This window comes from Desmodus rotundus, chromosome 7 (genome assembly GCF_022682495.2).
Source record: "Desmodus rotundus isolate HL8 chromosome 7, HLdesRot8A.1, whole genome shotgun sequence".
NCBI lineage: Eukaryota > Metazoa > Chordata > Mammalia > Chiroptera > Phyllostomidae > Desmodus > Desmodus rotundus.
Genome location: NC_071393.1, coordinates 66,699,141 through 66,725,139, shown reverse-complemented (window position 1 = coordinate 66,725,139; position 25,999 = coordinate 66,699,141). Strand labels below are relative to the sequence as shown.

The 25,999-nt window shown below is 39.7% G+C and overlaps 2 protein-coding genes across 2 annotated transcripts; both read left to right on the top strand.

Moving 5' to 3' along the window:
• Positions 1 to 9,821: 9,821 nt before the first annotated feature.
• Positions 9,822 to 12,732, top strand: LOC112311095 (toll-like receptor 11). The gene is given in 6 exon segments (XM_024567327.2): positions 9,822 to 10,151; positions 10,153 to 10,493; positions 10,495 to 10,706; positions 10,709 to 11,896; positions 11,899 to 12,631; positions 12,633 to 12,732. Coding segments are annotated over 6 exon segments (2,904 nt in total).
• A 6,874-nt stretch (positions 12,733 to 19,606) lies between these two features.
• Positions 19,607 to 25,429, top strand: LOC112311096 (olfactory receptor 11H6-like). Its single transcript, XM_045201725.3, has 2 exons — positions 19,607 to 20,009; positions 23,498 to 25,429. Exon 2 carries the CDS (start codon positions 23,514 to 23,516, stop codon positions 24,480 to 24,482), a length of 969 nt encoding a protein of 322 aa, XP_045057660.1. The 5' UTR covers positions 19,607 to 20,009; positions 23,498 to 23,513; the 3' UTR covers positions 24,483 to 25,429.
• Positions 25,430 to 25,999: the final 570 nt, after the last annotated feature.

Genomic DNA, 25,999 nt, shown 5'->3' with positions numbered 1-25,999 from the left:
ATTGATACATTTTTTCCATTGAAGTACTTAAGAATTAGCAGATGCTGTCTGTCCAGATTAGGATATTTTCAGTCTAGACCTAGCTCTAGGCAAAACTTTAAGTGAGACAAAGTTTGTATTTTTTTGTCCTCAGTCCCAGTTACCTGTTCCAGGGGTCCCCAACACCCAACACTGTTAACAGCCAGACCGCACAGCAGGAGGTGAGCTTGAATGTAATTTGTGCGAATCATCCCAAAACCACTCCACCCCTCCCAGCCCTGATCCGTGGAAAAACTATCTTCCACAAAATGAGTCCATAGTGCAAAAAAGGTTGGGGACCACTGACCTATTCCATGTTGCATTTGGTTCTCTCAGTTCATTCAGGGAAAGTTATCTGATAGTTATTCAAACTAGGTGTCAAGGATTTACATAGACAATGCAGAAAAGTACATGAATTTCAAAAAGAAAAAAATTTTAATACCAAGAAATTTCTCTGTATACATTATTTCAAGATAAGCAAGCAGAAAAGAGATTTTGGGCCCAAGGAACTTTTTGATGTCTCACATCATGTATGTGACCATCCTCTTTACCTGCCTGTAGAGCGAGAATATGACAGTCTTTGTAGAAAGATCCAAATGCAGCATGAAGGGGAGAGGACAAAATCAAGCTCTTTATGCTGTCAAAGACTACTTGTGGATAGCAGAACAGCTCTTGTCTAGTGTTTTTAAGTAGGGAACCAGAGAGATCTATGCAGAAAATACTAAGAATGGCAGTACAGGTTTTTTTTTTTTCTAAATAGAGTACATTATATTTTTCTAGTTTGCTTATTTATTTTTGCCTGTTTTAAACTAAAAGAATCCTCATAAAAAGAAACTTGACCAAAACAATGATAGAAATTGATTTTCTAGTTGGAGTTTAAATGCCATGTGAACTCCTTTTGCAGATATCTGATGTGTTTTCTAATTTCTTTTGTAACACCAAGAAATAGACATCATTCATTAGAAATGGTACTCATCATGGTATTTCCCATTGAGAAGGGCATGATCTTTCTGCTTTAAACATATTTAGCTTAGTTTGAATTATTGCATTTTAAATTGCATGTAGGGGAAGTGAAGAAGATTTAACAAAAAGCAACTGAAATAATGCAGACAACTGTAACTGAACAACAATAAAATAATTTTTTAAAAAAGAAATGGAAAATAGAATCTAGGAGGGACCACTGTAGAATTAGTTAGTCTTAAGACAGTATTGCATGAATCAACTGCTTTCTGTTATATCAAGTTGATCCTGTCTTATCCAAACCTTGTAACCAACCACCTTTGAAGGTATCACCAGTCCTAGCATTTCCTGATGCTATGGGAACTTCATTGTTCTGTGAATGCTTCTAAATGCATAAACCTAGAACAACAAAAGTCCAATGATTTCTTAAATTTAAAAATGATGAATATCAGAGTATATACAGAAAAAAATACAGACAACAGGAGGTATAAAAATGGTTTTAGAGAGAGAAAGAGGAGCAAAGATGGTAAGTGGATCTTTGAATAAATATATCTGAGAAACTTACATCATTGTGTGTCAGGAGCTATGTGGATTTAAGGAAGGGATATGTTACCCTGTTATGCATCCCCCTTCTGAAGAAACTATCTTCATAGTTTCAGGCCAACAAAATGAGAAATTCTCATCACAATTGCCCAGTCTGTGCCCAGCTGCTTTCTTATAAATAAAGCCCTAATTGAGGGCTGGCTGTACAGATTAAAAGATCCTTTATCCCTAGGGCTCTGGCTGTGTCTGAGGCTTTTATAGTCTTTACACCACTGCTCAGCTTAATGAACTTTTGTGATCCCCAAGGCTGCTGTTGTTTCAATTGTCTGAATCTCAGTTCTTGCTGGCAAGCTGACCTTAGGCCCTGCAGGCTCTGAATCACTCAGACCTTATTGCATAATGCAACCCACCCCTTTTACCTACCTGGGATTGATTAATTTGAGAGCATTTCCAATCATGGAAAATTTGGGATTCATTTCAAAAGCTTTGCAAAGAAGAAGTTAAGGCCCAGGGTCTCCCCTATACAGAAAGACTTGCGGGAGATACTCTGCATCTTACACTGGGATACAAAAGGCTGTATCTTCCGGAAGGTGGAAAACAGAACTAAGCATGTTTCCCACCCCAATTCTAGTGAACTGTAGGGAAGGCTGCTTTGACAATGAATACAGGGGAAGAAAAACAGGGAGAGAAAATAATCCTTGAGAAGTTAGGGCCACAGAGAAGACCTCATAAATGTGGCAGCCATAGTATGCATAATGGGAATCTCAGACTCTACCTTTGCTTAAGGATGTCCTAACAAATAGTGTCCTCAAGTGCCTGACAGTCGCAAACCCAAATCTTTTGTGGAGGAAGTCATGTTCCTCCCAGGTCTTAGAGAATCCCACAAATAACTTTTCAAGAACAATGAGCAGACAAAGCCAAAAATAAATGTTACTTTTCTGTCACCATGGTAATGTAACAAATTATTACAAATTGGTGGCTTAAACAAATAAATTCATCATCTTACAGTTATGTGGGTTGGAAGCTTGACCAGGACTCACTGGGCTAAAAAATCAAGGTGTAGGCAGGGTGCACTCCTCTGGAGACAATCCACACCCTTGCCTTTTCTGGTTTTTAAAGGCTTTGATGTGAGAAGCTGTTCAAACTCCCTAATCAATCTTATCAGAATTCTGCTATATATCTCTCAGTTATCTAGTCCATTGAGGATGTTTCCTAACTCCACACCCTTTCCCAGAATATGTGACTTTTAAATTTCCTGAGATTAGATAAACAAAGGGATCAAGAAAAAGTAGTCAAGGCTGGAACTATTTCTACCCCTGCTTTGGGTTACTAAGTTAATACGTTTGTGCAGCCACTAGCTTTTCTAGGCCCTCTTTTTACAACCCCAAGCCCTTGATTGGTTCACAGTCCTTTCCACACTAAATTATTTGGCATACCATTACAACTTATATATGATATTTTTTCAAAGCCAATGGCATGCCAAAGAGAGAGATGGTGAGAAAGAGCATTTGGGATGGTAGTAAGAAAACAGTGTTCTTTTTTAGTTCTGAGTATTTAAGCTTTCAAAATGACAAAGCAAGGTGATATTTTCAAGTTATTGTACTGGTTCATGGTTTCCTCCGAGGAAATGAAAGCAGAAAGTTGTTTTTTGTTTTGGTTTTTTTTCTTTTTTTTAATTTTTATTTTTTTTATTACAGTTGTCCCATTTCCCCTCCCCTCACTCCACTCCATCCTGCCCACCCCCTCCCTCCTACATTCCCCCCCTATAGTTCATGTCCATGGGTCATACTTATAAGTTCTTTGGCTTCTACATTTCCTACACTATTCTTACCCTCCCCCTGTCTATTTTCCACCTATCATCTATGCTACTTATTCTCTGTACCAGAAAGTTGTTTTTTACTTTCAAATATGAGTCATGGTGTTTATTAGCTTCCTTCAAAAGCTTGTTAAGCTGACCAAATATTGATTCTCCCTCAATGGCAACTAACTCACTCACAAAGTAATATTTATAAAACAAACATTATGTATGTTCAAGATTTCAGGAAAAATAAGGGCCTGGGCACATGGGAAAAAAATATTAGTTTAGCAAGTTTTGATGTGCAAAATCACCACTACAGGGTTTGTTCTTATTGACAACATTGAAAGGAATAAGAATTAACATTTTTGAGCCACTTGTTTTGCACCAGGCACCATTCTAAGTCCTTTACTTTGTGTACTACTCATGATAACCCAAAGATTTCAGGTCAGAATTATTATATCTCCAATTTACTGAGGATGAAATAGGCACAAAACGGAACTTCCTTACTTAGAGATGGTGTCTGATCCCAGTCAGGCTAACTAACTACAGGGCTCATACTTTTCTACTACCATAAAGAAGAAGGGCCAACACTCTGGAATCAGATACATTGGTTTCAAACCTAAGTACTATCACTGTGTGGGCTTCTTGTATGTAAATTATTTGTCCTTTCTTTCTTGATTTTTTTTACTTTATAAAATAGAACTAATGAAAATACTTTTGTCACTGTGATGAATACATGAGGTTACGGTATTTTTTGGACTATAAGGCGCACCAGACCATAAGACGCACCTAGGTTTTAGAAGAGGAAAATAGGGGGGGAAATTTTGAAGCAAAAAATGTGGTAAAATATTTAATAACATAAATAACATATTTCACCAAAGTAAATGTAAACAGAACTCAACAGCAGCATTAACAACCATTATTACTGACTTTAAGCTTTAAGTACGGAAACTCCTCTAATCATCAGGAAACCCCAAGAACTCCCAGTCACTACTGCCCACATTTATGAAGCTCAGTTCCTCAGAATCACTAGTATCATTGTCTTCACTCTGTTCACAGAGGATGTCATCTGCAGAGCCGTCTAAGGCATTGCTGATAATTTTTTGAAGGACTCACAACGGTTTCATCCTTAACTGACTGCCATGAGGTTTTCACCCACTCACAAACTTGGGTAATAGTGGGCCTCTTTATTCGTCCAGTTGGGGTGGCTCTACAGCTGTTGCAACAGCTACAGGGCCACATTGACAGGTGACCCTGCAATGGAATTTGCCTATGTTTATGTTAATGGGGGACACACCAGTCATGTGATGGAGGCATGTAGGAGCACCACAGACTTTCTTCTCATAAGGTGCCTGCACCGCCTGTACCCTTCTCCCTAGCACTATAATATGCCACAGCAGGGACTCTGCTCCTGTATCCTATGACCCAGCTCCACTGCCACACCCCACCCCCCAGCAAGCCAGGTAAGCTACATTTGGACTATAAGATGCACCCCCATTTTTCTCCCAAATTTGGGGGGAAAAAGTGTGTTTTATTGTCCAAAAAATACAGTAATCCAAATAAGATCTTATACATACTGTTGTATGCAATTGATTTCAGTTAATATTATAAATATCTTTCTTTTGTAAAACTATCATTTACAAAAGACTTTGACATACTCTCCCAGTTCATCCTCACAAATTCTGTGATATACTTAAGGTAGATTTTTGTCATACTCATTTCATAGATGAGACCCAAAGAAACCAACTAACTTGTCCAATGTCACACACATATGGAACCAGTTCTGCTGACTTCAATGTCACTAAGAATTCTGCTGTGCTGTACTTTCTGTCCTGGAAACCATGGCATGTCCTGTGTAGCTCCCTTCAGAATTATATGACGATGCAAGCCAAAAGCTGTATTAATCTCAGAAATGAATACTGTAGAGGAGAAATGCAGTTAAGAGATCCACTTTTCAGTTTTTTTTAAAAACAACAACTACACAAATTACATGAAGATTTATATAAAAATATTTAATAGATAGAATATGTTACTGAGTGAAGAGGCATATCATGAAACACCATTATCAAATAAGCTTACTTAAATATTGAGTAATGGTATTATGGGTAATTTAATTATTTTTCTTTCTTTATGTTGATATCTGTTTGTTTCCTCATTTTTTCATGATAAATATGTATACTTCATCTAATGTACAAAGGATGAGGAGTTTAAAAATTTATGTTTAGGAAGGGATATATAATTTGCAGCAATGCTTTTAGACATAGTACTTACCTAAGCTTTTCTTCTACTTTATGTTTAGAAAAAAAATAACGCTTCTGGCTTTGGTGAGCCTTATAACATATGCCTTTCTGCAACTTCTCAAAAGACTTTTTCATGGGGGTCACTTTGTGGAAAGGAGTAAATTGGGCTCCCTAGTGCTTTTATTTCATTCAGAATCAGCATGTTTTCTAAAGGGAAGAAGAGTTTTTGTCAGCCAACTCCAGCTTTATCATTTTTGGTCTAGATGCTTGGGACAGAGAAAGAAAGGAAACAAAGAGACTTATCATACAAAATTCCTATTTCCCAAATAGGAAAAATTACCCAGAGACCTCCTATCTACATATTTCTATCTCTCACCTGAGGCTCCTGCTTACCACTAGTACAGGAATAAATTTTTACTAAAAGAGATCTTGAATTATTATGCTTTGAACACCTATCTTTTATTTACTTCTGTTTCTTTTTAACAACCTATTTCAAATGTTCATATCTTTTAAAGACTATAAGCCATGCCCTGCCCGGGTGGCTCAGCTGGTTGGAGCGTCATTCCCACAATGTACCAAAAGGTTGCAGGTTCTATGCTGGTCAGGGCACATAGCTAGGTTATGGGTTCAGTCCCCAGTTGGGGCAGGTATAAGAGGCAACTGATATTCACTCTCTCTCTCTCTCTCAAATCAGTGAATAAATCCTCCAGTGAGGATTAAAAAAAAAGAATACAAGCCATTTATCTATGAATATATATACTTTAAATCATCTTAATAAAAACAGAGCCAGTTTTTAAAAAATGATCATTTAACCACCTCAAAAGGAGAAAAGAATCCAGAGTTAAAGAAATAATAATATTTTATATTGAATACTTGTTCCTCCACATTTTACCCATGTGAATGATGAAAACAAAAAGAAAACTCAAAATATATCCAGGGGCCCAGAATTGTTGCATACATTAGCCTTAGATTTAGCTCCCAACAATAGAAACCCAAGTAATAAGAGCTTATGCAAAATATTTAGGTTTTTTCCTCACATGTAAACTTGTAGAGATAGACAGTCCAGAGAAAGGCAGTTCTAAGATGCCATCAGGGACTCAGGCTCTCTGGGCTTTTCAATGAACCCGTTTTATACTCGTTTTCATTCTCATGGTCACCTTATCATCTGCAGATGGCAGCTGCAGCTCTGACAGCAAAAGCTTTTGACTGAACAGAAGTATGTCACGTGACCCCTAGGTGCAAAGTAGGCTGTGTAACATTTAATTTTTCAGGCCAGAACATTACAACCAGAATAGAACTGAGGTTGTATTAGATAAGAAATAATTGGATGGTACATATGCAGCCCCACATGTATTGGCCATAAAATAAGGAAATAAATATAGTGATGAAACTTTAGAAACAGCCCCCTTTCTCGATGCTACCTCTTTAAGTTGTTGATATTGGAAGAAATCTTTATATTCAAATAAATAGAAAGAGAGAAACATTTAGTGGATAGAAGAGTCTTGAAAGACAAAAATGTTATTAATAACAAAAAATGAGACCCGATAGAGCCTAAGACTTTATGAAAACTTATGAATTTGGAAAAAAGAAACATAAATTTGTTTCCCCAGTCTTCAACAAACAAAAGCAGTTCATGTAATACTTTTAAAAACTGAATGCTTGGGGAAAATGACAAGTGAAATATTTTAGTATTGCCATGATTAGGCTTATGTAATTGTTACTCCAAAAACAAAGGTAGAAAAATATATAACCAAAGAGAGTCTCTGTCAAGTCAAACATCATATGAATTAGAGTGTGGAGGAACCCTTCTTTTGGAGGGGATACTAAATTATCAAACCCAGTCCTGGCTCTGATTTCATGACTTCCTCCCAGAAGTTTGCCAATGGCTCATATCCTCTGGAAAAGTAGATCCAACTATTTAGATAGAAATCACCCTTTCTCTTTCTTATTCCCTCTCTGTACTACTGACCTCAGTGTGAAGGTCTAATTCCCTCCAGTAAGATTATGGGTCCCTCTTCAATCTTCCTGTTACAAAAGAGCTTCATTTTAAGACTACTGGGAGGCCTGAGATGAAAGAGATATAAATGGTGCAAATAGTGGGTCACTCTTATTGCCTGAAAGAAAACTCTCCTAGAAAATGGTGGAAAAAAATTATTCTTTCAGGTGTTAAGAGGATATTGTACAATGGTGAGAACTGAAATCCCCAAGCCAGATCAAAAAAAAGGAAATCATGATGTAGAAAAAGTTGTTAAGAGGGAAAAGAGAGAGAAAATAGTGCAGTTTGACGAGAAGAGCTTAACAAAGCACTCTTCTCTTTGCCCTGGCTGGTCCCACCTTCAGTTTAACAGAGAGGTCATGCCCACATGTGGAAGAGGGCAGAGGCCATGACGAGGAAAGAATCACAGCAGAAAAGGCTTTTACACCCTCCTTGCAGGACATGAGAAAGAACACTTCCTGAGAAATTTCAGCTTGTCTCGTCGACTGACCTCCATTTCCTCTGCTCAGTGGAACGCAGTGCCAGGTAAGCTTTACAGACAAGGTGGGAGAGCAAGGAGTGGAAACTGGTAAGAAAGAAAGCAAAGGTGGCAAATCTCTCCCTCCCTACAGTTCCTGGCCATTTTCAGGAAAGGCTGGAGGCCTTAAGTTCAGCAGGGGCTAGACAGAGCTTCAGGGGAACATTCAGGTTAAAGTTTTCCACAGCTAAACTGGCCAAAGGAGGAACAGTCATTGTGGACAATCTAAGTGATGCCTCAGGTAACACTGTCACAACTGATCTCCTAAAGACAAAGACCACTCCATAGTCCAGAATTATTCTATATTCTCAGGATCTCTGCTCCAAGGCCATTGTATTTACCTGGGCTGAGATCTATTCCAGAGCCTAAAATCTCCCTAGAAACTACAATAGAGAGGCTAGTTCAAGAGTAATAGGGCATGCTATTACACAAGTCAGGAACTGCAGTGTGGGCTCAAGATACAGCTTTTCAGAAATTCAAGAATAGCTGTGGAAATAGAATGATGTAGCACTGCAGTGTATTGAGTGACATCCACAGTGAGATTGATAGTTTTGCAAGGTTGAGTCTCCCAGATGATGAATTCCCCTGGCTCTTCTCCTCAGGCCTCCTCTGAACTTTTCACTGAAGTCTGAGGCCCATACAACTATGATGCTCCAGCAACTGAAGGCATAGGACTTGAGGAAAGGCAGCTCAGTGCTTCCAGAGCCAGTTTTATGTGATCACCCAGGAAGTTTTTCCTCATGACAAACTCAAGGGGAAGAGAAAAGTGCCATGTCTTTTAATACCAAATCCTCCTTGGCCCACAGGCACGAATTACTGAATAATCCCCAACCCTGCCAGGAGGACAATGCCCTTCACTCTGGTTAACTGTCCTCTGTCTCCCACAGAGGACCAGTCTGCTCTCCTGCCTCCTTTTATCTTTTCAGGGACCTGGATCGCAGACCTGATTACTGCTCTTTCATACTTGGGGGATTTGAGGCCTGACCATCAAAAAGGAGTAAGTCACCCATGAGAAAAGGTCATTGGGAGCTCCTACCTCTGCACTGTGTTCTGACCACAAAAGTATTGTGCCTTTGTTTTTTCCTTTTACTGCTTTTATTGACTTTATTCTCCCACTCACTCTCTCTACTTTCTTTATTTTTCACCTGAACTAACTTTGGAGTCTCTATAACCTCAACATAAACTCAACAGTAGAATTCACTTAAAATGTTTCTTCAGTCCTTCCTGAGGACTTTTGTAATGGGAAGACCACCAAATTTGGAGGCAGAAGACCAGGACCATAGTCACAACACTTCTGCTTTTTACTTCTGTGACCTCAGGTAAGTCACTTAACTTCTTTGACATTCAATTGCCTCCTGAGTACAATAAAGATAATATTGGGCCCATGTATATAACATGGCTAAGGATGAAGTAAGAGTGTATGTTCAGGTCTTACTAGGTTTATACCATTTCTCCAATCTACTCTGTAATCTACTCTGTTTCTTCTCCAATCTACTTTGTAATAAGTAAATTTTCTGCCTAGTCTTGTAGGTAGAAAATTCATAGCTCATATCTCCCCTCCAAAGAAGTTAGAAACCAGAGCTAATCATCCCCAGCAGGAGAATTGGGCTGTGTCATCAGTTTCTACTGAGATCTTTCGCACATTGCAGACTCTTCTTGCTGTTCTGTCTCTGTTTCTGTCTCTGCTGGTTTTCTGTCTTCAGGGAGGCATATCTGAGTGAGTACAACTTGAGTTCCCTGCTTGACCAAATGTCTCCTTTATATCACAATCACAGATCTGTTTCTTCAATATGTTCCACAACATATTGTGTGTTACAAGTATCAGAGGCCCCAAGCCTGGGATTGTTGGCTTTTGTAGGATTTGACACTCTCTTCCCTCTTTCCCTAGAAGCAGAACCAAGGCTGGAAAGACCTCTGCTCTCCTTCACTCTGCTTTCTCTCTTACTGCTGGCCTTGATGAGCCTCAGCTGGATGATCCGGGCATGGACTGCTCCCAACTGCAGCATAGGAGACAGCTCCCTATTGCCTAACATCTCCTACTACATCCCATTCTGTCCCTTGGCCCCAGGACTGCACATTTTTTGCAGCATGCTTCAATATTTAATATCTAGCTCAGACACTAAGAGCAGTGCCCCAGGATATAGAGGCACTGTACCTCCAGGGTACAGTTCCCATTCTGCCTGATGGGGCCTTCAGACACTTCCTCACACTGCAGCTTCTGAGGCTGCAGCTGGGCGCCATCAGGGTTATGTCTGGGACATGTCAAGGATTGGACCAGCTGCAGCACCTTTCCTTTGAGCATCACTCTCTGTGTTGCCTCAGTCTGTTTCTCCCTCCAGATGTGCTGGAGCCCCTCACATTCCTCAACATCCTTTCCTTCCATGGCTACTGCCTGAATAATAGCCAGAATGTCTGGTTGCCTTAGACATCTAACCATGAAGCACAGCTGTCTGATAGAGCTGCGGGAATTGCAAAGGCTCTTCCCAAACCTTGTCCCTGGCTCCTCTCTTACAACCAGCCCCAGGCCACAGACCCTCTTCCTAGAGGTGCTGGATCTGTCTGCAAACCTGTAGCTGAGCAGAGTAGGTGGCCAAGTGCTGCATGGCCTCCAGCTCCACTCCCTGAAATTGGATGGCACCCACTAAGTGCATCAGACCTCCCAGGCTCAGGGCTGTTCCACTTGGACTTCCACTACCTTATGGGGACAGGTGTAGAAAAACTGCCTGGGAACGTGACAGGTTACATTGAGCTTCATGCACTTGATCTTGGGAGAAACCAAATCTGGAACCTATAGGCTGGGGATCTCCTAAGCTGCTGCTCCCTGGAACTCCTCAGCCTTCATGACAATGGCCTTCAGTTAATTCTGTCTAGTTTCCTGAGTGCCCTGCCCCAGCTTCAGAGGCTCAATCTGTCAGTGAATAATCTAGTTCCAACCTTGGTGCTGCCGGAAGGGCTGGTCATCTCAAGTCTGAGGGCACTAGATCTGTCCCACAATGAGCTCTGCATTCTGCCCTACAAGGCCTTCTCTTCTTTTCCTCAGCTACAGGAGCTCTGGCTGAGTAGTAACATCTCTAACTTATCCAGTGAGAGCCTGGAAGGACTGAGGTGGCTGAAGACCCTAAACCTCAGTTGGAACCAAATTAAGACACTGAATCCAGGCTGCTTCTCCTCTCTTCCTGCCCTTACTTCAATGAACCTCCTGGGCACCCATTTAGAGCATTTCCCAGGCAGACACCTCCAGGGTTCCCAGAAGCTGAGCCACCTACATCTGGGTTCTTCTGAGATGCTGGAGATCTATCCTCCCTGGCCTTCAGCACTGCTCAGCTTGGAATTATGGGCAACTAGTACCATAACACTTAGGGTCCCCAGTGGAGAACACTTCTCGTTCTTGGAGAACCTTACCACACAAACTAACTATGTGTTGCTGAGTCCATTCAACGCCACAGTCCATTTTCCTTCCGTGCATCACCTTACCTTGCGAGGCTGCAGCCACGACATTTTCTCTAGCCATCAACCCCAGGGAGTCTTCTCACAGCTTCCTCTCCTGGAGTACTTGCACTTCTGTTCTGATCACCAGGGTACAGAAGGTCTGCACCTATTTGGGATGCCCAGACTGCAAGTGCTGGAGCTGGGGGACTTGGATTTCCTCTACAACCCAAGATTAGTGCAGATGGAGATGTTACTGAAAGATCTGCCTCAGTTACAGGTGCTGGCGCTGAGTAACCTAAACCTAGGGAACCTCTCCATCTCCAGTTTCAGGGGCTTGGGCCCCCTTCAGCTGCTGCTACTCAACTCCAAATGGGCCCTGGGGCTGGACAGCAGCCTCCAGAACTAATTCCCCAGATGCCTCAATATGTTTATTTCTCAGATATCACCTTCATCGGCCAGTGTGAAAGCTCTTGGGTGGGTCCTTGGGCAACATGGGCCCCAAACACCTTTCTGTATGGGCTGGAGAAACCCACCTGCAAGGTCAATGCTTCTGATTACTGCAAGACGCTGTTGCTCTCCTTCCTTTCTGGTCACTGCCCACATGATCTTGAGTTTCAGAGCTTTCTTACCAGCTTCACTCTAATGGTCCTGCTCACCTTCCTGGCATTGCTTGGTTGTCCCAAACGGCTCTGGCTTCACCACCTCCGGACCCTATTTCATCCCTGGTGGTGGAAATTGTGTGGGCAGCATCCCAGAAACCAATTCCACTATGATGTCTTTGTATCCTATTGTGAGCAGGACCAAGCCTGGGTGCTGGAAGAGCTGGTTCCTACCCTGGAGAAGCCTCTTCCAGAGGGCAAGGGTTTGAGGTTATGCCTTCCTGAGAGGGACTTTGGACTTGGGCAGGACAGGATGGATGCTACGGCTGCCTGCATCGAGAGCAGTAGAGCCACCCTCTGTGTGCTCAGCTGCCAGGCCCTGGGAAGTTTCTGGTGTAATCTGGAGCTAAGGCTGGACACCCACAACTTGGTGGCCAGGCCTGGGACTGCTTGCCTTCTGCTGCTGTTTCTGGAACCCATTGATCAGCGGCAGCTGCACAGCTCCCACCGCCTTGGCTGGTGGCTGAAGAAAGGATTACTTTGATTTGTCCCAAGGGAGGGTGGACTGGGACACCTTCTGCAAACAACTCCAGAAAAGGCTAAAGACACCTTGGAGAGAGGGAGAGGATTAGCAGCTATGAAAGGGAGATTCGGCCAGGCCTGAGCGACTCCCAGCAGGGGCCTGGATGCCATCACATCACTGGAGCGCAGGCTCAGAAAGGCAGCACTCTGCAGGCAATGCTCAGTTCAGGCCACTTTCCACCCTAAAAGTGATACATGAAGAAGCCAAATCCCAAAGGGATAACATATTAGAAAGCATTTGGAAACAAGATATTCATTCAAGAAACAGTTCTGATACCTGCTAGTCCCGTCAACACAAAGAATCCCCTAAAAAAGAATACACAAAAATGTTTTTCAGAATCACATCTGCATTTTCACAATAAAGTCATTCTGCCTGATGAAAGTAATGTATTTACTTGTTTGTTAAAAAAAAAAAAACAACCCAAAACTTTATTCTAGCGGAATGGGGCAAGAATCAATGAGGTATTTGTCAGCATGTTGAAGCTAAATTGAAACCATGTTTGCAATTCACCAAAGGTCCAAAAATTCAAAGAGCTTTCCTAACTTATAATGCTCTCACAGTAACAGTATTACAGGGGGAGGATAATAGTTGTGATCTTATATTACATGTGGGGAATCTGAGCACATTAATCTGGCATAGCTGTTACATCATAAAATTTACATTTGGCCCCAGTTCCTCTGAGACACAATCCAGTATTTTAAGTTCTCTACTCTTATCCTTCTATCTCTAACCAATGTCAGCTTACCTTGTTACAAAGTTTAAATAGGCAAACATGTGGCAAACATTTCCCCCTGAGTGCAAATCTGTCAAAGCAATGTCACCGAATAAACCTTGTGTGTGCTACTGCCACCTCGTGGTCATATCTTTTTTCCTTGTTCAGCTGGGAAATCTCCTGAAAGCCCCTACACAATCTTTGGTCAAACTAAGGAACCACTCAAATTTTGGCTCAGTGAGTGAAAGAGTTTCACACATTTTTCTTCAGGAAGTGCCAATTTCTTCAGTTAATAGAGTGAGACTATCTGGAGTCCAATGGCATAACTCTGAGACTTTGCTGACCAAGCCACATTGCAGAAGTCCTTCCCACAGCCCCAACTTTGTCTACTGTCCACTCATGACCATTGGAAAATGTTATTTGTTTTTGTCAGTGTTGATGAAAACCTCAAGTTCTGATTAACCTTGATATTTCCCATGACACTTTTTTATTTCATCGAAGCTACCTGGGCAGTTTTCTTCTTTTCTTGACACATCTTAGGTGCATACCATGTAATTTCAGGACTGAAAGAAATTTGCTTCTGGGGCTTAAATCCCTTCTACCACTTTCCCAGCCTATATCTGACAAAATCCATGATCTCAGGTAGTCTTCTGAAGCAGCTCATTCCAACACTGGATATTGTAAGAAAGTTACTCTTCATAGTGAATTATAATAAATTTCCTTGTAAGTTTTAACTATTATTTTTAATTTTGAACTTTTAGGATTAAATAAGACACATTGTATTGCTCTTCTATGATCACCCTTATTTGTTCCAAATAGAGTCTTTTGTTTACCAATTTATATGTCCCAATTTCTTCCACTGTTGCTCATTTTCCCTGCTTCTCAGCCCAAGTTGCTTCCCTCCTAACACTCTGCAGTTTGCCCATGTACTGCTTAAACTGAGACCCAGAACTTACAAAGTGCTATATATCTGATCTCTGTAGAACCAAACAGGATTAGATCATTCCCTCCATTTATACATTCTGGATTCACATTATTAGATGTGGCAAAAGTGTTGATTTAAATATTAAATTTGATTGTATAATTTCATGCATATGTGGAATCTAATGTACAAAATAAGCTAACAAACAAAATAAAAACAGACTCATAGAGAACAGACTGACAGCTGTTAGAGAGGAGGGGGGTTGCAGGCCTGGGTGAGAAAAGTGAAGAGATGAAGTAAAAATAATAATAATAATAACTGATATACACAGGCAATAGAGGCAACAGTATGGTGATTACCTGAGGGGAAGGGGGGAGGGGGAGGTAGAAGAGGGTAAAGGGGGGATAAATGGTGACAGAAACAGACCTGACTTGGGGTAGTAAACACACAATACAGTATACAGATGACATACTGTAGAATTGTGCACCAGAAACCTATATAAATTTTATTAATCAATGTCACCCCAATGCATCCAACAAAAGATAAAAATAAAAGATTTTTTTTTACAAAGAAAATTTCTATGAACCATAAATACTTTAGATAATCACCTTGAACCTCTTCTAACACTAAATGATGCCTGTGTTTTTGTAATTTTAAAAGACAGTATAGTGGAATAATATTTAATGATAAAATAACTGTGTCAAGTGAATGCATTCATGAGAGGGAAGTTCATAGCAATACAGGCCTACCTAAAAGAGATAGAAATGTTTCAAATAAACAACCTAACACTACACCTACAAGAACTCGAGGAACAAAAACAAAGACAAATCAGACCAAGTACAAAGAAGGAAATAATCAAGATCAGAGCAGAATTAAATGACATAGAGACTAAAAGCATAATTCTAAGGTTCAATGAATCCAGGAGCTGGTTCTTTGAAAAGATAAACAAAATCAACAAGCCCTTAAACAGGTTCATCAAGAAAAAAAGAGAGAAGACCCAAATAAACACAATCAAAAATGAAAGAGGAGACACTACAACTGATACCACAGAAATACAAAGGATTGTTAGAAATTACTATGAAAAACTATATGCCAAGAAATGTTAAAACCTAGGTGAAATGGACAAATTTCTAGAAAAATAAAACCTTCCAAAACTCAGTGAAGAAGATACAGAAAGCGTGAACAGACCAATAACACCTGATGAAATTGAAACAGTAATCAAAAAGCTTCCAACACACAAATGCCCTGGACCAGACGGTTTCACAGGAGAATTCTACAGAGCATTTAAGGGAGAGCTAACCCCCATCTTCCACAGATTATTTCAAAAAATTCAAGAAGATGGAAGACTCCCAAACTCTTTTTATGAAGCCAGCATCATCCTAATCCCAAAACCAGATAAAGACACAATGAAGAAAGAAAACTTCAGGCCAATATCGCTGATGAAAATAGATGCTAAAATCTGCAACAAAATATTGGCAAACTGCATCCAGCAATACACTAAAAATATCATACACCATGATCAAGTGGGATTCATCCAGGAATGCAAGGATGGTACAATATTTACAAATCAATATACATAATACACCAAATAAACAAAAGCAAAGATAAAAACCACATGATCATATCAATACATGTGGAAAAGGCATTTGATAAGGTACAGCACCCATTTATGATGAAAACACTCAGCAAAGTGGGAATAGATGGAGCATTCCTCAACATCACAAAGGCCATATATGAGAGACCTACAGCCAACATCATAGTCAATGGACAAAAACTTAGAGCTTTCCCACTAAGATCAGGAGCAAGACAAGGATGCCGTCTCTCACTACTCATATTCAACATAGTAATGGAAGTCCTAGCCACAACAATCAGACAAGAAAAAGAAATAAAAGGCTTCCAAAATGGAAAGGAGGAAACAAAACTGTCACTGTTTGCAGATGACATGATAGTGTACATAGAAAATTCTATAGACTCCACCAAAAAACTACTCGACCTAATAAATGAATTTGGCAAAACAGCTAGATACAAAGTCAATACTCAGAAATCAAATGATTCCTGTATACCAACAATGAAACAGTAGAAACAGAAATCAGAAAAAAAATCCCATTTCATACAGCAACAAGAAAAATAAAGTACCTAGGAATAAACCTAACCAAGGAGGTAAAAGACCTGTACTCAGAAAACTACACAACACTAAGAAAGAAATTAAGGAAGACACAAAGAAATAGAAGCGTGTACCATGCTCATGGATTGGAAGAATTAACATCATCAAAATGGCCATACCACCCAAAGCAATTTATAGATTCAATGCAATCCTTATTAAAGTGCCCATGACATATTTCACAGATATAGAACAAACAGTTCAGAAATTCATATGGAACCATAAATGACCCTGAATAGCTGCAGCAATTTTGAGATAGAAGAACAAAGCAGGAGGGACCAAATACCTGATATCAAACTGTATTACAAGGCCACTGTAATCAAAACAGCCTGGTACTGGCCTAAAAACAGGCACATAGACCAATGGAACAGAACAGAGAGCCCAGAAATAAACCCAAGTTTCTACTGTCAATTAATATTTGACAAAGGGGAAGAAGCATAAAATGGAGCAAAAACAGCCTCTTCAACAAATGGTGTTGGGAGATCTGGACAGCTACATGCAAAAAAATGAAATTCGATCACCAACTTACACCATACACAAAAATAAATTCAAGGTGGATAAAAGACTTAAATATAAGTTGTAATGCTATAAAACTCTCAGAGGAAAACCTTGACAGGAAAATTTCAGACGTTCCATGCAGCAACATCCTCAAGACATGTCCTCTAAAGCAAGGGACATAAAGGAAAGAACAAACAAATGGGACCTCATCAAATGGAAAAGCTTCTGCATGGCTAAAGAAAACAGCATTAAAAAGAAAAGAGAACCAACTATATGGGAAAACATATTTGCCAATGATACCTCAGACAAGGGCCTAATCTCCAAAATATATAAAGAACTCATAGGACTGCACTCCAGGAAGACAAAATACCCAATTAAAACATGGGCAAAAGACTTGAACAGACATTTCTCCAGGGAGGACATACAGAGGACCCAGAGACATATGAAAAGATGCTCAGTATCACTAGCCATCAGAAAGATGCAATTTAAAACCACAATGAGATACAACCTCACACTGGTCAGAATGGCCATCATAAACAAATCAACAAACAAGTGTTGGAGAGGATGTGGAGAAAAGGGAACCCTAGTTCACTGTTGGTGGGAATGCAGATTGGTGCAGCCACTGTGGAAAACAGTATAGAATTTTCTCAGAAATCTAATAATGGAACTGCCTTTTGACCCAGCAACTCCACTGGTAGGATTATACCCTAACAATGCTGAAACACCAATCTAAAAGAACCTATGCACCCCAATGTTCATAGCAGCACAATTTACAATAGCCAAGTCCTGGAAGCAACCTAAGTGCCCATCAGCAAATGAGTGGATCCAAAACCTATGGTACATTTGCACAATGGAATACTACGAAGCACGATGAAAGAAGGAGCTCCAACCCTTTGGGACGGCATGGATGGAACTGGATAGCATTATGCTAAGTGAAATAAGCCAGGCGGTGAGGGACAAATACCATATGATTTCACCTTTAATTGGAACATAATCAACAGAAGAAAAAAGCAAACAAAATATAACTAGAGACATTGTAGTTAAGAACAATCTAACAATAGCCGGAGGGGAAGGGGGAGGCGACAATGGGGAGAAGGGTTTTCAGGAACTACTATAAAGGACACATGGACAAAACCAACGGGGAGAGTGGAAGCGAGGGAGGGAGGTGTGTTTGGCTGGGGGTGGGGAGAGGTGGGGAGAAAATACAGACAACTGTAATTGAACAACAATAAAGTAATTTGAAAAAATCATATCAAACTTACAGTCATAAATTTTACTCAAGATTCAAGTCAGCTACTTGCTACTTGCTGAGTGTGTTTAAGTCCTTTATCTGAGCTGAGCATCATTTTCCTCATCTGTGAAAGACAGGTTATAATAATCCCTACTTCAAAGATTCCTGTGATTCAAATAAGATAAAGTAATTATCATATGCTTTGTAAGTGATATTATAAAACCTTGTACAGGGTAGGTTTTATAATTACTGTTAAGGCTTGTTTTCATTTTTACCTCTAAATATTTCTTCTATCACTTTGAAGCATGCTTTCAATATCAAAGTTTACAGTGTTTAATTGTCAGTAACTTAGATTTCCATCTGCCTTATGTTTGATAAGTTTTTCAATCTAAACTCATATAAAAATGATGCATTTTTTGAAATTAAAAAAAGTAATCATCACCAATTCAGAACACTTACCTTGTAGAGAGTCAGCTCCTCCACTGGGATAGTATGATCTGAAAACTGTATGCATTTGGTATTTGCTAATTTGTATCTCTGCTCATTTCTATTCAAGAGTGACCCTCACAAATTCATGATCCAGAGTACTTTGGATAAAGAATAAATAAAATAACATATGTAAAATGCTTAGTGAAACCTGGAAGAAAAATAACTGTGTCAAGATAAATTTGTAAGAAGCAAAGTACTATCTATAGCTTATATTAATTTTAAAAACCTCAGTATAAAATAAATAAATAAAGATTTAATTTGCTTTTCTCTGGCTGAAATGAGATTAAAAGAACAAATTCAGAAAACAAGTAAGACAACAATTTACTGTTGTTTTAATTCAAAAATCCCAGCTTACCTCAGCACATCTGGGACTGGTATAGATGTAGAATTATGGAAAGAAGGAAATAGATGGAGTGAGCCTTTGAAGTGTTTTGTAAATTCTTTGCAATAGCTAACCTTTGTCTTTCTATCCTTTGGTTTTATAGAACCCTTTGCTCTTACATTTTCATTTTTAAGTCCAATATCATCTATTTGGTGGGAAAACACAGCTGCCTTCCTATAAATATATACCAACACTTCTGCTTATACTCCATACTCCTTTTTTATTCATATCTCTATATTTGTATAGTTCATATTCTGCTCCAAGGCTTCAGGCCAGTTTACTCTTCAACATAGACCCAGGCTTAATCACCTTATCATTTTCCCCTAGAGGTTGGACCAATTTAGACCTCAGTTAAAGAAATACTTTCTGAGATCGAGCCAAAACTTTCTCGTTGTTATCCCTAGTAGAGGCAACTGGGAAAAGTTGGGTAATCCAGGAGGGTCAGAAGCAAACCTTGACACACATTAAAAAGTGTAGGGGGCCTGGAGCTCAGCGGTAAGGCATGAGTACTCACACAGAGTGCTCTGGGTCACCACCACTCCAAGATGGGCTGCCCAGGACAGAATACCCATGGCTCAGAATGTGTTTGCTACCTTCTCTCCTCTAGAGGCAGCAGTGTACTTGGTCCTTCCCAAATCAGGAGAGACCATAGTGCCCTTTACAATTGCATGTAACCACCTTTTCAAGCTGTATAAGCAATATGGTCACTGTGTGGGCTTCAAATAGTTGCTATACTTGATATTACTTTCCAACAGTCACCCCCCAAGAAACTTGGATGTGAGCACTGCTGTGTTGGCTTTGCTGCTGCACACTCTTGCCTGCTGAAAGGAGAGAACAAGGAGACTGAGGCGGACTGCACATCCCGGAGAGAAACCCACATTTGGACTTCTGCCCTCCTCTGGATTCTATAATTCTCACACAACAGCTTCAGGTAAGGCACAGCTTAGGGTTCTTTGTGATGTCTTTTTCACCTTCCTCTAAGAGTGTTGCATTTTCCCCATGTAAAATGTAAATTATGGTTAAAAAGACTAAAGGGATCAAAGAGTACAAATTGCCTCTTATAAAAACACTCACAGGGTGTAAAGTACAGCATAGGGAATATAGTCAATAATATTGTAATAACTATGCATGGTATAAGATGGGTACTAGACTTATCCAGGTGATCACTTCATAAGGCATATAAATTGTCTGATCATTATATTGTATACCTGAAACTAATACAATACTGTATATTATTATATATTAATACAACATACAATATATTAATATAATTATCATATTGATATATAATAATATTTATTATATTATTATAATTGGCAAACTATAGTATGCCAACTATAACTGGAAAGATATTTTTAAAAAAGAAACAAAAATAAAGTTGGTCTTAAGATTGAAAAAATGTAAATTAGAATAGCTTCCTCATATTGGAAGTTGGTTAGATTCTCAGTTATATAATATTGTCTCCAGAATCAACACTGGTCTCAATAAATATTAGGTTATATGTGTTTTATTTATAAATATATAAGTATCTTTAATAAAAATAACAATATTTTACTTAACTAGAGATGTTAACTGAGCCACAAAACCACATAAGCCAGGAGAAAAATTGTATAATGACTGCCTTATTCTATTCCTTATTACATATTTAAGTCACACATACCAGATTTCCTGACCCTGAATATGGGGCAGAAGAAAATACCAGGCAAAAAAGGGGACATTTGTCAATGAAAGCACACTGGTAACCACATGAGAAAGAAATGTCAGTTACAGACTATAAGCACATTTTATTTAAGAAGGAGAGGTCTAAAACAGTTTACTAACCTACTTAAAAATAGAGGAATATATTATAAAAGCATTCAATGGAAATATTTAAAGATATGAACAATTGTAGAAACAGACTGATAAGACAGCAGAAATCAGTGTGTGTACACACACACACACACACACATCCTTAGAGAGTGATTACAACTTAGTAGCAATAAGAAAGCACAGAGCACAAAGCAGAGTGGGAAAGGGGGCCATACAGGAAAATGAAGTGATTCAGAGGGAGAGGTCACCAGGGTGGGATTGCCTTGAGTAGGCTGCTGTCAAGGGTATCCTCCTGTTTAGGCTGAGGGTATATCCGCATAACAAAGTCTTTGTTGTCTTGCTTCTTCCCCCCCCCCACCCCCCCGCCCCAGAACTGGAGATTCCAGTCTTTGCATTCTTTTTGAAACTTTTTTCCCTGACTACAAGCAATTGTTTTCCTAATTGGTTACAATTAGGGCATGTTCATTGATTGAGACCACAAATATTTATTGAACAGCTATATACTGGACACTGTCCTTGATGAGCGAAACAATGTCCTCCTCTTGTTTTCAGGTGGTTAAGACAGAAAATACATACTAAGTATATACAAAGCACGTAGTGATATGTGCTTTGAAGAAAACTACAGCAGTATTAGTAAACAGAGTAGCAAAGATGGGCTAAACTAGGGAGGGTTTCTCTGAGTCTCTGATTTTCACCAGAAATCTGAATGAAGTAAATTAAGGCACACAAATATCAGTGAGGGGGAAAGAGGGACATTCCAGGCCTTGATATGGGCCACACTTGACATAGGTATCAGCCCCCAGAGTGGGTCAGGAGAAGGAAGAGTGGTAGGAAATGAGGGCATGGAGGAAGGCCTCATTGTCCTTACAGGCTGTGGTAAGGAACTGGAATTTTATTTTAAGTGTGTTAAAAAGATTGAAAGGAAGTAGTTGACATCAGATTTTTAAAACTATCAGTCTAGGTCCTATGAAATAATAGTCTCTAAGCATATAATTATGGAAATAGGTAAGGTAAGACACTTTGGTGGACATTAGAGGATTTCATAGTAGTGTGATCCGGGGTGAGTGCTGATGGGACTGCTAGAAATGGTTTAGATTCTGAAGGCTTTGAACGTGAAGGCTAGTGGATTTGTTGATGGTTTGGATGCAGAGCATTGGGAGGGGTGGTCTGAGCAACTGAATAAATGGAGGTGCCATTCATTGATATGGCAAAGAAGTAAGAATTGGCCAGTTTGAGGTGGGAAGAATCAAAAGTTTAGAAATGGGCATATTCTGATTTAGTTATGTTAGATATCAAATGGAGATGCTGAGTAAGAAATTGCATGGATAAATCCAGGTTGGAGAAGAGACCTCATACATAGGAAGAGAAAATGTGGCTTTGTCTCACATGGATAGTTCTTATGTCAAGGGGCTAGATGACAGGTCACTTACAGAAAGAGTAGAGTAGGAGAAGGAAAAAATGTCAAGGATTAGGTCCTAAAAAACCATTCATAGGTCAGGTCAATCAGAAGGAACTCTAACATAGGAGCCTCAGATATACACAGTGTAATGGGAATGAATAGTCCAGGGACAGTAAAGTAATTCAAATCTCAGAATGCTTTCAATGACATAACACTGTAGTTTTGTTTTGTTTTGGTTTGATCTGGGTTTGGGGGGGTTGGTTTTGTTTGTTTGTTTGCTTTGGGTTTTTTTTCCTCTGTGTGGTAAAATGTGTATAGAGTACTATCATGTAGTACTTTACTGGTATCTGATAAATTTCAACTGAGGACTGAAGGCTGTGTGCTGCAGTTAGGGTGAATCTCAGTTAAAAGCCATGTTAGTTTGTAGTCTGATTCATTCATTTATATCAATTTCATGTAAAATGTGTATTCAAGTTGACAATGCATAAAGCTTACACCTCTTCAGCGTAAGTGTTTAACTGCAAAGAAGACCAAGTTAAAAATAAAGAGTACTTTAAACAATTGTGTATATGTCACTAAACACAAAGAGAAATTAACAATGAAAATTATAGAATTTCTTTCACAGAGATCTTTCAAAATAACGAGGACACACAAATGTCAGAATTGACATCACTGTAAACAATCATTGATTAAAAGTCATTTTCCTTATCTCATCCCCAACATTCCTAATACTACATAGAAAGAAACCCCACATAAACTATGTCTGTGGTAGCATTAAAGATTACAATTGTAAACAAACTTGCTATGTGGCTATTCATTCTTGCAGTGTTTTCTTCTATTTACACACAGTGAGAACTGTACAATTGTTTAAACCTCCACGTTTGGCTCAGGTTGATGATTTTGAATTAGGTTAAAAGTCTCTGAATGGCAAGGGAGCATCTACCTTATTTTATGTAGTGTTGCAGGCACTTAAATGATGGTGTTTAATGGTCCATAATGGGCATGGTGACCACAATGTAAAGCTGTAATAAGCACCCACATCCAAAGTTTTTCACTTTTTCACACTATCACATTTGGGGTAAAGAATGCTGAAAATCTTTAAGTAATCTAAAACTATGGTGCTAACTGAATTGCAAAGAAATTCAGGGAATATCTTAATGAGAAAACTTCTACAGAGTCATTTGCAACATGGTAATGTCTTCTTTTTGCAGTTTTAGGAGGAAAAAAATGAAAAACCCAGGAAGGAGTAATCACTCTGACCCTGTGAGTGTGTTCATTCTTCTTGGATTTCCTTGTACGTGGGAGACTCAGATCCTTCTCTTCTCACTCTTCTCTGTGACCTATGTCCTGACACTCATCGGAAACCTCTGCATTGTCTGTTCAGTGTTGTGGGACTGCCACCTCCACACACCCATGTACATTCTGCTGGCCAATTTTTCCTTCCTGGAGATCTGGTATGTCACTTCTACTGTCCCTAACATGCTAGCCAACTTTCTCTCAGAGACCAGCACCATCTCCTTCTCTGGCTGCTTCCTCCAGTTCTATTTCTTCTTCTCCATGGGCACCACGGAGACCTTCCTCCTGTCCGCAATGGCCTTTGACAGGTACCTCGCTATCTGCAGGCCCCTGCACTATCCCACTGTCATGACAGCAGAACGCTGCATCCGAACTGGAGCCTGCTGCTGGATGTGTGGCTTCTCCTGCTTTCTCCTCCCAGTTTATTTCATCTCCCAGCTTCCTTTTTGTGGCCCCAATACTATTGATCATTTTTTATGTGACCCAGGACTCCTTATAAAGTTGTCCTGTGTGCCAGCTCCTGCCATTGAGATCACCTGTGCCATCTTTAACTCAGTCCTCATTTTCTCCACCTTTCTCTTCATTACTGGCTCCTACACCCTGGTGATCAGAGCTGTGTTGAAGGTCCCCTCAGCAGAAGGCCGTCATAAGGCCTTCTCCACCTGTGGCTCCCACATGGCTGTAGTGTCCCTGTTCTATGGCTCTATCATGGTGATGTATGTGAAGCCAACAGCAGACAATCTCGCAGGGATTCAGAAAATTGTGACTTTATTTTATTCTGTGTTAACTCCACTTTTTAATCCCTTGATCTACAGCCTCCGGAATAAGGAGATGAAGAAGGCCCTGAGAAAACTGCTGATGAGTGTGAGATTCGGTCAAAGACAGCCTCTCAAGAATTAGAATCCCTGTGTGTGTAGGACACACAGGAGGTTACTGGTCTTGAATAAATCTGAGAGGCACATGTTGCCTTTATTTCCTGGAATATATTTAGGGATGCATTTCAATGAGGCCAGTAACAAAGGAGATCTTACCAGAACTTGCATAAATCATTTACTTGTACTAGGCTTTATTGTATTAACATTCCTGTGTGTATGTCATGGAAACAGGAAAATGCCAGACATTCCCAGGCATTTTTGAAGAAAAAACCATATACAATCCAGAGGTAAACTGGTCAGTTTCTATCCTTTGAAGATTTAGGTGAATGTGTCTCCAGCTCTCATTCCATAGGGATTAAATGTCTAGACTTCCCATCACTACCTGCCTAGACACACACACACACACACACACGCATGCACACACACCTTTCAAACCCATGCATGTGTGCTCCTCCCACTCCTGAATCTCCCTGCTCTCTTGTTTGGATCACATCAGTCTGGATGTGAGACTCATCCCCTTCAACATTTTCTATAAAACCAAACTCATTCTAACTTTGTGTGACTTTATTAACTTTAATACAAGTTGGGGGTAGGGAAAGTCAGGGGAAGGGCCACCTTGCTGAACACCCAGGCAATCTCTCACATCATACCTGGTGCTGCCTTTTTCTACCTTCCTCATCTTCTCACCCCCCACAAGAATAGCCAGAATATCTTGCCCTTTCTTATTCAGAATAATTTTGTTTATACGCAGACCCTTTGGGGTTTGCGATTCTTCCTCATATAGACTTCTCCAAAAAAATGTTCTTCTGAGCAAACCTAATTTTTGAACAGGATCTTGTGAAAATAACTTTCTCCAGCTGGTTATATTTTAGGTTCTTATAACTTGATGTAGTCCTTCTTTATCTTAATACTACCACTCAATACAAAAGAATAAATTTACTGGAACAGAATAGAGGTGAGACCTGGAAACAAGATTACCTGAAAAAAACTTAATTAAACAATATTTATATATTAAGTGCTTTTTTATTTTTAAAGTGCTTTTCTCATTGTATGCATTAGAATGAACACTAACCATGCAGTGAAGATAGTGTTTGTGAGTCTGAGAATAGAAATAAGAGAGTATGGTCAATGTCTGAGAGGAGGTATATTACTTTCCAGTTAATTTTCAAAGTGGCCTGTAGTCATCATATTCCATCTTGATAAATAAGTCCTACTCTGAGAGGGCACAGATTAATTTACTGGTGAAATTGCGCCTAGTTCCTTAAGAGCACAAAAGAGCAAATTCACCAGTCTACCATCATTTTGGCTATGCAAAGAAGATGAAAATCAGGCTCTGTTTGGGGATGCTAGCATGACTTACGTTAAAGCTTGGGTGCAGGGCCAAAGCTAGTCTATGAGCCCTTTGCATAAATCACAAAAATCACAAAGCAGCCCCTCAGCTGCAAGTCTTATTCAGAAGCACCTTTATGCAGCCCTTCATCAGGAAGGACCCTAACTCATCAGGGTGCACATAACTGTTCCGAAGGCACAGGTTAGATGACA